This window comes from Pteropus alecto, unplaced genomic scaffold, assembly GCF_000325575.1.
Source record: "Pteropus alecto unplaced genomic scaffold, ASM32557v1 scaffold164, whole genome shotgun sequence".
In the NCBI taxonomy this organism is placed as follows: domain Eukaryota; kingdom Metazoa; phylum Chordata; class Mammalia; order Chiroptera; family Pteropodidae; genus Pteropus; species Pteropus alecto.
The window spans coordinates 8594441-8610515 of NW_006439568.1; the positions used below are offsets into that span (position 1 = coordinate 8594441).

The following is a 16075-nucleotide window of genomic DNA, read 5'->3' on the forward strand; positions in this document are numbered from 1 at the left end:
GAAAAAACACAAACTGTTGAACTAACGTATTGGAGTTCTTCTAAATTTCCTCTTTGCTTCCTTTTTTCTCATTAAGAAATATAAACATGATAAGGTTTGCAAAGATAAATGTATCTCACTTTATTACTTGCCTAGTCACCACATGGGATGAGACGAGGGTGTTAATAACCTTAACAAATAATAAAACTCCATTTAAAATGACCTTAAAATCACATTGCATTAAAGAGGGACCTGGAAAATGATGATTTAGGTTTTAAATATCTTGAGACATATGGCTAGCTTTTTCTTTTTCTTTTTTTTTTTTCCAACTATAAAAAAAAAAAACATTGCTGAAAACATGAAATTCTGTATCAAGTTAATTATTTGCCAAATCATATCTTAATGAGTGGTTGGTATAATTACAAGAGTTTGAAAGTCACAGAGAGAAATCCGTAAAGTGGACTAATCACATTTATCTGACAAATGATTCAGGATGGGAGAATGTTTGACTCTAAATGTAGAATTTAATGATCTGCAAGGTCCCAAAGTCCAAAGAAACTAATGAACTAGCTTGGCTATTATTAGTCTTCATATGCCATGGCTCTTGTCCTATTACATAGGATGTTTTCAATTATTGTTAACTCTCTACTTTTTGAGATGAAATATAGGAAAGCTTCAGCTAACCGGTAGCCTAGAGTCCTGCAGTTGACTTTGAAAGGAAAATGAACTATGACAAGCAAATAAATCTGCTTCCTGAATTAAAGTGACAGATCAAAACCTCTACACCTTTTAGAATGTGTCATACCTCAGTATGCTTCCAGATTAGTCTTCACGTGGTTTTCGTTGACGTCTCTGTGCCCTGGATCGAATCTCAATATGAATCCAGACCCACTGCTCAGCCAGCAAGGACACCGTTCCATACACTCTACTTTGAAATGAGCGCGGACTTACTATTATAGATAGATAAGATAAAGTTTATGGTTAACTGAAGTTTAGTGAGGAAACTCGAGTGGCTGTAATTCATCTCTTTCACTCTTTTCCATTACTCTGTCGTTCCCTTTGTGTCTCAGATATTTTTATCCGTGGAGAGTCGGGGGGTCGGGTCGTAACTTTGGGTGTCTTCATTGCTCCAGTTTGGATTTGAGCATGGTCCTTATCAGATGCCGTCAGGACCTCATCCTCACCCTGTGCTACATTTTCATCTTCTAGATTATTCAGGACAGAATATTCAAGCACATATCACGTAACAGTTTAATATGGAACAAACATCCTGGAGGATTGTTCGTACTGCCACAGTATTCGTCTTACCTGGGAGATTTTCCTTACTACTATGCTAATTTAGGTAAGTGAGTTCCTTCCAGTGGGTACCCTTGTGTACCCTCCAGATGTTGTCGAGAGTTAAAGCCCCTTGATTTTTCTATTCTGTAGCGGGGTCTTCCTAACTGTCTTCATCGAAGATTGCTTTCTAGAGCCCTGTCATCAGTGGTGTATCAAGGTCAAGAATTATAAATCCAGCAGAGCATTGCGAAATGAGAAAAATGACTTTCTTATCTGAGCAGCTACATTTTGTATTTAGTAGCGTCATTTCCTTTTGAGAAATAGGCTCCCAAATTATGGATCATTTTGAACATGACAATGGGGGAGCTATAATTTAAAGTCGCATCATATATAAAATTGAGCTAGAAGAGCTTTCCCTAATTTTTTTTCACTGTCTCGACTTTATCTCACACCAAAGAAAAACTGAATTTATAAAGAGAAAGGAGAAAGATTTAAGAATATATGACAAGGGAGAAATTTATTACTCATTCAACATTTATTATGCTCCTCTGATGTGCTATGTTAATGAGAGGCTAGGTGATAAAAATAAATCAAATGAGATACAGTCGCTGCTCTCAGGCAGCTTTTAGTTTAATCCTGATGAGGCAAATGGAAGTGGGCAGAGGGAGAAAGGTCTACAAAATGCTACCATGACCACCGTAGACACTTTTGTATTTGGGGCCCCAGTTGTCCTATAGAGTTAGTTATATTGGTAACATTCCCCTCATTCACTGTTTCAGATGTGAGAAACCCTGGCATAGTAAAGCATCTTTCCAGTCGATGTGCCAAAAGGACTCTAGATTTTCCAACCGATACTGATGATTCTTCAATAACTATCTCACTCTTTTTAGAGTTGGACATATTTAACTGATAAGATGAAACTTAAAGAAATTCATGGTCTGAAATATCAGCCAGTGACGAAGAGCCCTTTCATCCAAACCAAATGTGTTATGAGGACCATATCACAGTCAGTGAACGGCCCACACTGGCTGACATATTTAGAACTGAGCAATTTTCAAATTAAGGCCGTACTTAAAATTTCTGTATATTTCTTATAGAGCATTAAGATCATCCCTTGAAGTCGGCACATAAGAAGCATGTAAATAATACTTCTTAAAACTGTTACAGAAAAAGAACAGTCGCTTGTCTTCACCATTAAAAAGAGAACCCCTCCATCATATTTATTCTTCTTACTTGGTAAAACCTTGAATGTGTATCTCGATAGTGGGAAGACTCAATAGTAGGTCTTTCTGACATGCAATTAAAGTACTAATTTGATGATATAACTTACTCTACAAACATTTGTATAATCTTTTAACATATATAGTCTGATTCTTACCTTTATCCCATCAATTTCAAAGCTTAACTTGAGTGTTTCTGCCCTCTTTTGTTCACATTTAAGCTACTGAAATGCAAAATTAGTGGATCTGAACCAATGATGTTTTAAAGCACTTTTTAACTGGTTTCCAGTTTCTTAGTGAGTTTTTATGAGAAAATTCATTTGGGGGGAAGCCATCTCACTTCTTTCTCTTTGGTCACCGTTTTGCTTATTCACGATACCTTTTTACGTGGGGCTTCAGAGCACACAGTTGGCAGAGGTCTGAGTCACATACTTTTTTCCTCAGCTGTGTCACTGCTACACAAACAAGAGGTTTTTGGATGTATAGAGGCTTCCGATCCAAAGTAATGATGGTGATGGTGATGGGGATGATGATAGCTACTAATAAAGACCGATCGCTTATTATTCACTGGGTCCTGTCCTAAGCACTTTGTATTCATTAACTCATTTAATTTTAATAACAACCCCATTTGTTTGATACTATTAGTATCAACCCCATCTTACAGCTCTGGAAACGGAGAGTTAAGTAATTTTTCCAAGATCCCAGCACTACTAAGTGGTAGAGCTAGGATACAAAGCTTAGTCAGGCTCTGGATGCTGTTCTTTTCACTTTTACCATTTGCTAGTTATTATTTGAAATAGAATTGATCAGGCAACCCCCGCTCCCTACCCCTAACTATATAATTAAGAATAAGACAGATGTAAATACCCTGGGGAAGAGAGCACAGTTACTTAAACCCATACAGAGATATTAAGTGTCTAGAGTAGACCCTTTCTTGAGTTGAGAGTGGTGTGTGTGTGTGTGCGTGCATGCGTGTGTGTATTTAGACTTTGGGTACCTACAAAGCAGAAGGAAGATCAAAGATATGCACCCCCAGGAGAGGAAAAGCAAATCAAAGGAAGAACCTGGAAATGGACATTGAGCTATAAATTATCAAGGTCTCAGGCAGCCGTTAACCAGCAGCTTTTCACCTTGTTTGTGTTCTGTCAGGACAAAAGAGGCGAATGGAAAACATGTAGAAGGGAACATTAGCTGCAGGGCGAGGCAGCGGAGCAAGGAGGAGTAATCTTTTAAGTCTTGATTTTCAGTGCCTCATTAGAGTCTTCTCCCCTTTCTGTTTCAGGTTTAAAGCCCCCTTCCAAATTCACTGCAGTCATCCATGCGGTGACCCCCCTGGTCTCTCAGTCCCAGCCAGTGTTGAAACTTCTCGTGGCTGCAGCCAAATCCCAGTACTGTGCCCAGGTGAGTCGGGGGTTGACAGCAGCACCTGCCTCCTCCAGCTTAATGGACCAGAGACCCCCACTCCTTTCCCGCCACACACTTTGCTCCTTAGGACTCATCTGATGTTCACGTCCTGTTACTCCACTTTCATTTGTCATGCCTTGTTATGGCCTTTACGTTAACTTAGAGGTCCTTGGGAGTGGAATCTGGCACAGGTAACAGGTAGGTGGCAAAGAGATCTTTGTACCAGGGTAAGGCTATATATGTATATTATCTTATCCATATAACGGTCTGTCTGTCTATATCCCAATACATTTTTTTAAAGCACATTATTTTGTTTTAAAATTCCAAAGTGATAAAGTAATAGAAATGCCACTGGGAAGACCCAGAAAATGAAGTTTCAACAGAAGAAACAGACTTGTTGGTGTCAGGTGTCAACTTTTTTTTTCCCACAGCAATCATGATTAATTATGAAATTGAGAGCAGAAGATTATATCTATGGTAACAATATTTGCCAAATCAGTATCACTCTCCTAGTCTTTACCAGTGTTTTTTCTGATTCGTAAATTAGTTTATAGAAGAAGGCTTATAAATGAGGAAAGAATTAAATCATGTTGAAGTATGCATTTCTGAACCAAACACATTTATTAGAAATAATAAAGTCACATGAAAGCAGCAGCCATTCTGGAAAATCTAAAACATGAGCTCATGCTCGTTCTGTCTTGAATTCTTTTATTTCTCCCATGCCGCCTGGTGTAGTGCAAGGTCATAGCAGATGTTCATTTTTATTTAATTTGATCAGTGTTGTTATCTCACTCATCGTCATGAGATCAGAATTTCGGAAACCACTTTATTAAGGTCCAGCACCCCTGAAAATCCTTTTTCCCTCCAGCTTTCTCCCATCCCCTTGATGCAATTTTTTAGGTTGCTCTTTTTCTCCTCTCTCTCTAGTCGAAGTGATCAGGTTCTGAAGGTTTGCATGGGAGAGGACTCGCTTTAAAATCAGTTTTGATGTCTGCCGTTCTGCCTTGCTTGGATCCCCATCTCCTCTCTCACTTTCTGTCTGTGAGAAGAAACGTTGGGTTGGAGGCCTGTATCCATCAGCCTTCCAAGCCATCTAATGATCCGCCGTTCCTTTCAGATCATAGTTCTATGGAATTGTGACAAGCCCCTCCCAGCCAAACACCGCTGGCCTGCCACTACTGTGCCTGTCATCGTCATTGAAGGAGAAAGCAAGGTAGGATTGGAAGGAGCCCTAAATGTGGAACCACGTTGGGATCTTCATTTCTCTCTGGGGTATTTTGGGTATTGGCTCTGGATGTCTCCCCGTCCTGGGAGCTGCTGGCCTTGGACTATTCTTTCTAAAACTGCCCCTATCTCTGAATGTTCTCAGCTTTGATAGCCATAGGCTTTCAAATTAGGGAATCCTGGGTCTCCAATACTGACACTTTAGGACAGGGATCCCCAAACCCGGGACTGGTCCTTGGCCTGTTAGGAACCGGGCCGCACAGCAGGAGGTGAGTGGCAGGCAAGCAAGCGAAGCTCCATCTGTGTTTGCAGCTGCTCCCCAGTGCTAGCGTCACCGCCTCAGCTCCACCTCAGATCAGCAGGCATTTGATTCTCATCGGAGCACTGGTCCCTGGTGCCAGAAAGGCTGGGGGCCGCTGCTTTAGGAAATTTCTCACCCTTTCCTTGTTAGCTTCCTCTTCTACAAAATGGAACTAACAACACATACCTCACAGGGTTGCTATTAGGATTAAATGACTTCGAGGCCTGGCGATTGTAATCTTTCTATAAATGATGAGGATAAAGGTGAGACTTCTGCTGACTGTGGTGATACACAGTGTTTGCTTAGCCAAATAATCTGAATTAGTTGTGTCTTTCAGAATAGTGGTTTGTTCTCACATTTATCTTAAAAAGAAAAAGGACATTTTCACCTTAATTTTGTTTTGGTGTCTCCATCAGAGAGTCTCATGAGTGCTGCCTAGCTAGTCCCTTGCTTCCATTCTCCAAATCATTTGGCCTAGAATGAAATGATCTTAATCATCCTGTGGCCCTTAAAGGACTTTACTTGCTAATGCTTTAAATTGTCATTTGAGGCCATGCATAATCGGGCCTTGGCCAGCCTTTCCAGTCTTCTCTCTCATTGTTTCCCCCTATAGGCCCTGTCTTCCAACCCAATTTGATCACTCACAATTATCTAAATTGCACTGCATCCCTTCCTACCTCTAATTTTTCTTTCCCATTTGTTGTAATTCTTGGACACCGCCCCCCGCTTCATCTCTTCATCTCTGTTCTCAAACTTCCCACCAATTCTTTATGCCCCTGTCTACATGCCCCCTCCTCTCTGAAGTGTCTTCTACTCCTGGAAGCTGGAGGTGAGCTCTTGTTTCTTTAGCTTCCGTGTATTGCTCTCTTGTAGATCTTATGCATTGCGAAGAAATTAGTTGCTGGTAAATGACACAGATTGGTGAAGCATTGTCATCTAAGAGAGTTCCTTTCTCAGTCCTCAAGGGGTCAGGTCATGAGAGATTGTCTCACATTAAGTAAAACATCTTTGATTCAGAATAACAAAATACTGACTTATGAGGTTGTACCATTTGAAATCATCATTCGACTGACTTAAAGTGGCAGTTTCATACGGTTCACCATAATACAGTGCGAATTGTAACTGTCACGTGGACAAGATGATCAGTGCATTCATTACCTGTTCACTTCCAAAGTATGAGTGCCTACTGTGTGTTGGGCACTGTGCAACATATGGGAACACAGTGGGGAAAGTGACATACAGTCATGGCCTTCTTAAGGCTGGCGTCAAGCAACATGGTTATCAGATTGCTGCTTGGTAAGCATTTAATGAGAAAAAGGGGAATTAGAATATCAGTCTGGCATCAGTCGGTCTTACCCTCACGAGTCCATCCCACCGTAGGTGTGGTTTCACAAAGGGGACTGGCTCACAAATATCTCCTGCAACCCCTTCTGTCCTCCTCTCCGATTTCAATGCCTGAGGCCCAGAACAGTGCTCAGAAGGAGGCTGTTAACTTGAACTTTGGGATTCTTTGTTATTTTTTATGATTCCATGACTCTGATCTAGTAGTTAAGTCTTCCTTTGAATATTTAAAAAGAATCCAGTCTGACTGACTCACTGGGAGCCATTCTGACTTGTAGTTTGTATTGCATTTTTATGCACAGACTCATTGATTAGTTTTATATTCTACCCTCAGCAAGTATTCCCAGTTTCTCTATTTATAAAACGATGATGATACCCATAGTACCTTCCTCATGGACTTTTATCAGATGTGTCTCATAAGATATCTCACATTCTCCCAGCCAGATCTATATTTAGGCTTCTGGCCACTTGTTGAGTCTTAAACTCCACCTTGGCCACTGATTCCAGTGGGCCATGTGGTTCCTTTTCCCCTCACTCTCACTGCCCTGGGATTATACCATCCAGGAAAGCAATCGTACTTAAGTCTTGCATCAGGCTCTGCATTCCAGAGTACCTGGGCTAAGACTTCGGCCTCTTTTGAGAATTAAGTGGCATACTGCATTTCCAGTGCTTCTCCTTGTACCTGGTATACACCAAGGTTTGGTAAATGTCAGCTCTCTTCTGGGAGGCACTGTCACGTTATGGTTTGTATCATGGGCTCTGGAGTCAGACTTACTTTTGTGTGACCTAAGTTGAGTTATTTAACCCTCTGCGCCTCAACCCTCCTTCAGTAAATGGAAATGATCGTAATCCCTAACTAACAGGGTCGCTAAAATGATTAAATGATAGGATACTGTATATGTAAATGGACTTAGGCTCGGATGCTCCTGGTAGGTGTTCAGCTGTGCTTCGTTAATTAGTTAGGAACATTTATTATCTTCCCCATTAGACAGTAAAGTTCTTGAGTATTGGTTGTTTCTTAGTCATGTTTGCTAATTCTGGAAGGAACTGGGCTGCTGTATCTTAGCTAAATATTTCTTAAATCAACTAACAAGGACCACCCAGTTGCCTCAGGATCGACTTTCTAAGTACATCCTTTCTTTCATGCTAATCCATTCCACTTTTGGAATGTGGCTGAGCCAAGGTATTTCTGAAAGAGACCCTGTAGTTTCTACACTGGAATGTGGAAGTGGCCGGCTTATGTGTTCTTAACCTCTATCAATGAAACAGGTTCAGAGAAAAGGAATGGATTGTTTTGAATCCAATGGTTGGGCACATGGTGGGGAAGAAGATATGCCTTCCTCATGCATTTTAAAATCTCCATGTCTAGCCTTGAGTTTAAAATGGATGTGTTCACTGGTTTGGCTGCGAAATTCTATTTCGAATTTATAGGCCTTGTCTTTGCAGTTCTCCTCCATAGGCTTGACAATGGGAAGGTCAGAGCATCGCTAAGCTGGCAGCTAATGGCTTCTGCGTCAGTCAGTGGACATGTAAACAGTATCAGGAGAATCGCTTCAGGCTGGAGTTTCTGAGCACCGTGTACACGGGGCTGCTGATCGTTTCATATTTTATTTTGAAAGCCCGAGAAAGAAAAGAAAAAAAATTGACCCAGTTGAAAGATGGGTAGTAGCAGACCCGAAGCCATTTGTGCTGTAGATACATTCCTGGGGCTTCTAGAGATGGGTTAGAGTGGACGCTTTCTACCCTTCAAAGTCACAAGCACTCCAGTGGCTTCACAGCCGTGTAAACCCAATCTGAGATGAGGCCTGTGCATGAGCTGGTTTCTTGATGTAAGTATAGCTTGGGCATCATTTCTGCGGAGGGAGTGGGAGGAAAGCGCTCAGCTTTGTGGAGCATTTACCCTTGGCAGCCAGATTAGGTGTCTGCCGTTTTTCCCTTTGTCTCCAGTGTCCAGCTGCTTCATTTTGTGGCTTTTGTATCTTAAAAGTTGATGACAAGTGTGTGTTTTCTCTTGGGTCTCCAAGTATGAATTCAGAGAGGATGTCATAACTATTACTATAACTTCCAGAGGAAGGCGGTGAATGAGAGATTGCCTGATGTGCCCCAAATTCACTTTCGAGGTCCTTTTCAAACCTGAGACGGGTAGAGCATGCTGGCTGAGGCACTGTAGAATCACACCATCTGGGATGAAATGCCGGCGGGTCTGTCTGGTGCAAGACCCTTGATGTTTCTGTACCTTAGTTTTCTCACCTGTAAAATGGGGTTGTTATAAGTATAAAATGAGATGATATCCATAAAGAACCTGAAATACTGGCAGATTGTAAATGTTTAAAACTTGTTAGTTATTCTCATGATATCGTTCTTATGGTTATTGCACGGTACATTCGACACAAAGGTTTAAGCTGTGGCTGTCACAGAGTAGTCTCTCCCGCTTCAATTTTACAACCAATCCCCTTGTCCCCAAAACCCCCACTCCTCACACACCTAGCTTCTTTACCATGCCTTATCCCAGAGTTGCGCACACTTTATTCATGTACTACCTTCACAATTTTCCTGAATCTGTGGGCCACATGTGATAGTTTAGTTAATAACTTTCTGTAAATCAGCCTTTTTTCCATTTTAATGAAATTATTTTAAAATAACTTTACTCCTACCTTTTATTGCTATAGCGACCAATATATGTGTGCATATATTTTTTTCTAATCTGTGCTAAAATAAATAGTAAAGTTGTTAAATATTTGTCTGCACATCTCCAAAAATGACCCGGCCTTCAGTGGTGTGTGTCCCGCACTTGGAATCCCTTCTCCATCTGCCTGCTCTTTCCAGCCTCAGTGCTGGTCTCGCCTCTGTGCCTGTGCGTCTACTGAGTGCTTTGTGTGTTGTGCCTCATTTCTCCTTAGACCTGGTGAGTTCCCATCCATCAGGGTCTTGCTGAAATGCCCCTTTTCCATGAGGCCTCCATCTGCTCTTGCAAGCGGCTGGTGGCTGCATCCTCTGATCTCCTGGCATTTTTCATATCAGGCCAGGACTGACCATCTCCGTCGTGATCCTTCTGCAGACTGTGACCTCCCGCAAGACAGGGAATGTATCTCTTTTACCTTGTACTCCCTTTGACTAGCCAGGCAAGTGTACACAGTAGGTGCCCAAAACTGTGGAACCGATGAATCTGCACTGATGAGAAATGGAAGTCTTCAATGCTGAGGGGTGACATGGCGGCAGAATATTCTTTCTGAAGGCTGAGATGGGGGAATTGTCCTGAAAACAAGACTCAAAGTTTACCTCTTTTCCCTAATTCCTTTCCTCCTGCCTTCTTTCTGCGCCCTCTCAGGTGATGAGCAGCCGTTTTCTGCCCTATGACAACATCATCACAGATGCCGTGCTCAGCCTCGATGAGGACACCGTGCTTTCCACCACGGAGGTGAGCGCCCACAGCTGAGGAGGGGGCACTGGGCTCTTCAGGCTGTTCCCCCAAACCCCAAGGTGCCAGCACTCCTGTTGCCAGCGCCCTGGCCAAATCGGAAACATTTTTTCAAAACTTCCTGCAGAGTCGGTTTTAATCAACCCAGTTCCTGTGAGCGCCTTTCTACCCGAGGCACCCCGATGAGGGCTTCTTCCCTTTTGTTTTCTCTGCTAATTGGCTCCTCATTTGCATGGCTGTACATCACCTCTACCCTCTTGCCTGCCCTCATCTTTTGTTTTTAAACAGCACAGCTGCTTGCAGGTGTGCCAAAGAACCAAGGGGAGGTGGGCAAGGGCGCCTGTTTAGCGTTATCTTGAATCCATGCTGTCCAAAGCAAACAGTCCCACCCTCCCCCAATTATCCTAATCCCTGTGTGGGTGTGTGTCGCCTCTGTTAGGAAACACTATTCTGGGTTCTTATAGTAGCTTTTCTGTCTTGGTTTGAAGTGCTCATTTTCTTGCACCGACACAAGAGCAAATGGTTTCACTTTAAAGCTTAGACGGAGACCCCTGCTATTTCAGACGTTCAGGTATTTGTGCCAAAAATAAGATTGCACACAGAAGGTGCGAGGAGGAGGAAAGAGAAAAGAGGAAAGATAGATATGGTAGAAAACCAATTTTTACAACCCAAGTAAGTATTGATCTCTGAAACCTTCCTTTAACCCATAGAGGGACCAAAGACCGTTATATAAAAATGTGGTATATCGGAAATACATTATTAATGGTAGCATGAAGACTTAGCTATGCCTTATGCCTTTCTCCCTCCCTTTTTTCCTTTTTATTCATAATCATTTTCCTTTTCATTTAAACACGGGCGCTTCCCAGCTTGCACGTTCTTGGGCATGATTCTCGTGGCCTGCTGCCCACGCGGTCAGGACTCAGTGTCAGCCTAGGCTACCAGCCTCAGCGGCTCTTCCTTGCACTTCCATGGTTGTTTCCAATTTCCATGAAATAAGAGTTGAACAAACATTGTAGGCCAGGGCAGCCTAAATAACCCCAGCACAAAATGTGCTGGGACCCACCTTGATAATATGCTTTCTCTGTAGCCGAAACTCTATAAATACTTGGTGAATGAATGATCGGAGAGATGCATGCTGAGGGGATTAAAGTGCGAGCACACAGCCAACTGTGTCATGTGTAAGTCGGCAGGAGAAGGGGGTGTGTGGGGGAGAAGAAGATATGCTTAATGTTCAAAGGGAAAGACAGCTCTGGAGTCCAGTGTGTGGGACACTCAGCTTGCATTTTTCTGTTGCTTTCTGCAAGGGAAGCTGGCATCCCAGGAGCACATTCATTCAACAAGTACTTATTGAGAGATTTCTTTGTTCTGGTCTCCATGCCAGGTGCTTTGATTACACAGTTCCTGCCTGTAGCTGGCAGAGTCTTGGCAGCAAATGGAATTCAAATCAGGTGGTTCAAGTGAAGGGCTTTAGTATTATTTAGAGAGGTGGGTGGGGTCAAAGGACCCCGCAAGAGATAGTGAAGCACCTGGAGAGCAAGAAACAGCTCCCACCCCTGGGTTTGAAGGAGCCAGGGAAGGAAATATTATTTTCAAAGTCCCTGAGAGATAGGACTGGGGAGAAGAGGTGCCTTACAACAGCTGTGATCATGGAGGGATGTGGCAATTGCCGGAACACTGACACCAAAGCTGAGAGGAAAAAGGAAAAAAATACCCCGACCTTCCTCTCTGTCCTACCTCCGTTTTCCTCCTGAAGGCTCCCATTGACCTCACCCAGTCGCCACCAGCCCCGAGGAAAACCAGGTCATGCCGTTCATAGGATTCCATCATCGCAGGGTACAGAGCATGGAAAGACTTGTGGAGAGTGGATCTGGGAGGGCAAACACAGGAAGAGCATCCCATCGCCATGGTGGACCGTGTGGTCACGACAACCACAGTCTATACCTAAATCATCCTGTTTCCTAAAGTATTGATTCTTCATCTTCCCCTGGGCACAAGGCAATTAGTCTCACTCTAGGACATGTTTTTCCCTGTCCCATGGTGAAATAACTTTCAGCTGCTGTGATATATCCATGTGCTGGTGAATTTTTTTTCAAAGAATAGAAATTCTAGCCCCTCAGTGCACACTTGGAGGAACATGTGTTGTATGTGAAGTAATTAGAGTCAATGTGGGTTGAAAATGATATGTAAATTTAAGAGGTTGGCAGTCTAGTTTGCTGTTGCCTGCCGATCAGTTGGGTGGTTATGTTGCCTAAAATGGTTGAGGACAAGGATTTCTCTTTTCTCTTTTTTTAGATGAATATAGATCTTGGTTCATTTTATCTCCTCACTAAGAATTCTTATCTTGTTAAATGTCTCTCTGTAGTATTAAGGAGAGATTTTTAAACAGCCTTCTTTAAAGAGTATTAGATGTTGTTGGTTTACAGTTATTTACATTTATCTGGTTTGCTGCAAATTCTCAAAAGAAAACAGATGTTGGTTTTTAAGAGAAAAGGCCTGTGAGCTGACCTTTGCCTTCTTTGATGTGTTAATGATCTCCATGAAAGCAGAACTATCACAAGAATCATAGGTTTATCTGAATTTGCTTTTGAGTTCCTTTGAAATGACTTGAAACGGCTTTGAGATAGTAAGAAATACGTGTGATGAAAACACCCCATCAGGTTCTCTAGTAGTTGCCAGTGCATGTGTTTCCTTTTCAAAGAATAATGGAAAACCCCAAAGAGTGCTGACAGCCAGGCTGATTCTTGGACGATGCGCCGCATAATACACTATCCGTTGGCGCCATTCGTATTAAACACCAGTGACGATGTGCAGGTTTTCACAACCTGATTTAAAATTTTTGGCACGCACTGTCCACTCCCCTACTGTCTTTTCACTTTGAGATGCCCCGTACCCAACCAGGCTTCCTTAATGTATGCTCCGTCACCTTCCTTTCCCCGCCGCTGGCTGCTGTAGTTTGGGGAAGCAAGCTGTATTGGTAAGGCCTTCTTATCTTGAGGTTGGACACCCAACTAGAATTTCATAAAATTTTTTTATGGCTGTTTACAAAAATGGTAACTTCTAACTAAGCCCCAAGGATTTAGAGATGAAAGGACCTTTACTAATCACCCAGGCCTATGTTTCCCAAAAGGTGGTCTGTGCACATTAAATAGTTTTCTATGGTTCATGGCAAGCTTGTATTTCATTTTAACAATTATATATTCACATTAATGTTTGTTCAAAAATAATGTAGCCAACAATCAAACCTAGGATTTCTCTGATAGATTTACCTAGGGTGAAGCTAGTGAAAAAATAATTAATTAATTTTAAAAAGAGTAGGCAGTTTAAAGAAAAATATTTAATAAGTCATTGAATGTGTGGTGTGGGAATGTGGCGAGAGGCAAGGCATGATGCTGTGCATGTGATGAAAGCTTGGGAAATACTGATCTAGGCTTTCTTGCTTTGTCTTTTAATCAAGGTAAAATTCACTTAACTTAAAATTGACCATTTTAAAGTATATAATCCCACGCCATCTAGTATATTCTCAGTGTTGTTCAGTCATTACCTCTATCTTATTCTAAAACAGTTGTATCACCCCAAAAGAAAACCCATACTCATTAATTAGTTACCCCCTAGCCTTAGAACCAGCCAGTTTTCTGCGTCTCTGTATTCGTATACTCTGGACTTCCATGTAAATGGAATTGTACACTATGGGCCCTTTTGCGTGTGGCTTCTATCACTCAGCGTAATGTTTTAAGGTTTGTAATAGCATGTATCAGTATTTCATTGTTTTTTATAGCTGAATAATATTCCATCGTATGGATATACCGTATTTGGTTTATTTATTCATCAGTTGATGGAACTGGAGTTGTTTCTACTTTTCGACTTATTTGCTCTACTCTTAAACTTCTGAGAGGGTAGAAATTGGACTTTTGCCAGCATCGCTCAGTCCCCCGGCTACCATCGCAGTGCCAAGACTTTAAATATTGGCGGAGTAACAGAAATATCCATTTTTATTGCTTATCAAGAAGAGGTAGAACAAAGGTTGTAGGGCGAATGAGTAACCTGTATGAAGGTTAAATCACCTTCAACACTGTAGCAACAGAGCTGAAAAAGAGGCTATGAAAACATACACACCAAACATGAAACCAGGCGACCTGGGGTCAGATCTTGGTTCTGCCACTTACTAGCTCAGACCAGTTATTAGAACCTCCATAGACTTTGGCTTTCTTCTCTGTAAATTTGATAATATAAAATTACCTTTTCACAGAATTATTGTGAGGATTAAATGAGTAAAAATGTATAAGTACCTGTAACCATTCTAAGCATTACACAATTATACAATTGTTTGCTATTACTACTTTTCTCTTTCTATGTATTATTTATCATCCATCAACTAATCATAGGAAGTCAAATGTGAATGTGACCATTTGAAAACAGACTATTTACTAATTATAAACGTTAGTTTACAGCAGGTTCAGAAGTACCTGCTTTGGGTTATTATAAGCACTGGAAAGTCATTTAGCTGCATTTCCTTTAAAATAATCTTGTGGCTTCACTTGGCCTTGTCCCCACTTATGCTTAGCGATTTTTCACTGTGGATGCTTTTTATACATTTCCCTTGCTCTGTGCTTCTTTAAACCCTGTTCCTTTATTATGCCTGCTTTGTGTTCCTTTATTATGTCTGCTTTGTGTTCCTGTTAGAACTTGAGTGCCTTTTTAAACATTTTTTTCTCTAGATCTTAAGAGGATGCTTTTGTTTTAGTCACTTCGGCTTTTCTGTGTGCTTGTTATGATGTATGCCATATACATACTCTGGATGTATATAGGAAATCTCCCATTTGAAAAACAGATGCGTTTGTGCCTCACATGAATCAGTGGTCACGTGTACTTGGAGAGAGGGAAGGGAAAAGCGACTGACTGCTTTTTTGACTTGTTTTTTAGCTTGAACAGATTGGATTTCTAAAGAACATATCTGCAAATGTTTTTTTCTTCTTCTTCTTTCATTTCTGCACTAATCTGAAGTTTCTGTAACAGAAGACATTAAAATGTGCATAATTATGGGGCAAAATGTCAAGCAGTCAGTTTAATTTGCTGATGAATACATGGAACCAATGTTTCCCAACAGTTGTGGGATTTCAGGTTATGAATTAACGAGGGGAAGTTAATGTTTTGTCGACGTTTGTTAACACTGTTGATTGCTTGTTTGGCTTGTGTTTTGCTTGCAGGTGGATTTTGCCTTCACAGTGTGGCAGAGCTTCCCCGAGAGGATTGTGGGGTACCCCGCACGCAGCCACTTCTGGGATAACTCTAAGGAGCGGTGGGGGTACACATCCAAGTGGACGAATGACTACTCCATGGTGTTGACAGGAGCTGCTATTTACCACAAGTGAGGAATTTACACATCTCATGCATTTAAGTTGTTTATATAATTGCTTATATTAGTTTCTGGCTGCTGCATAAATAGGAACTTGGGCCAAATCTCGTTAACAGCATTTGCCTCCCTCTTTAAGTTTTGTTGGTATGGCCAACATGTGTTTTTAAAATCGATAAAACCTCTTGGCTTATTGCATTTTCAGGAATTACGGTAGAGTAACATTTTCAGCTCATCTGAAGTGTGAAGACATGCTCAAGGTGTACTGAGTAAATGAATGTTTAGAATAACAAATACTCAAATACTTAATTGAGCATTGTGCTTGAGATTCACCATTGAGTAAAATAGGAAAAAACGCCCCGTCTTTGAGGGTTTTATATTCTAACAATGGGAGACACAATATACATAATAATTCTATAATATGTTAAGATGACAAATTATTTTGCAAAAAGGCAAAGTAGAGCAGGTAAAGTATCAGGAGTGCCAAAGGAGAATGGGAAGATTAGGGGGTGGCCAAGTTGATCTTCATGGAGCAAACGAGATTCGAGCAGAGACTAGAA

The 16075-nt window shown here is 41.5% G+C and overlaps 1 protein-coding gene across 1 annotated transcript in view; it reads left to right on the forward strand.

Annotated features, from left to right (window-relative positions):
* The window catches only part of EXT1 (exostosin glycosyltransferase 1), a 257034-nt gene that overhangs the window by 235933 nt on the left and 5026 nt on the right, over positions 1–16075 (forward strand). Inside the window, 5 exon segments of the mRNA XM_025050134.1 lie at positions 1189–1321; positions 3760–3878; positions 4999–5094; positions 10076–10165; positions 15370–15530. Coding sequence (XP_024905902.1) covers positions 1189–1321; positions 3760–3878; positions 4999–5094; positions 10076–10165; positions 15370–15530 — 599 coding nt within the window.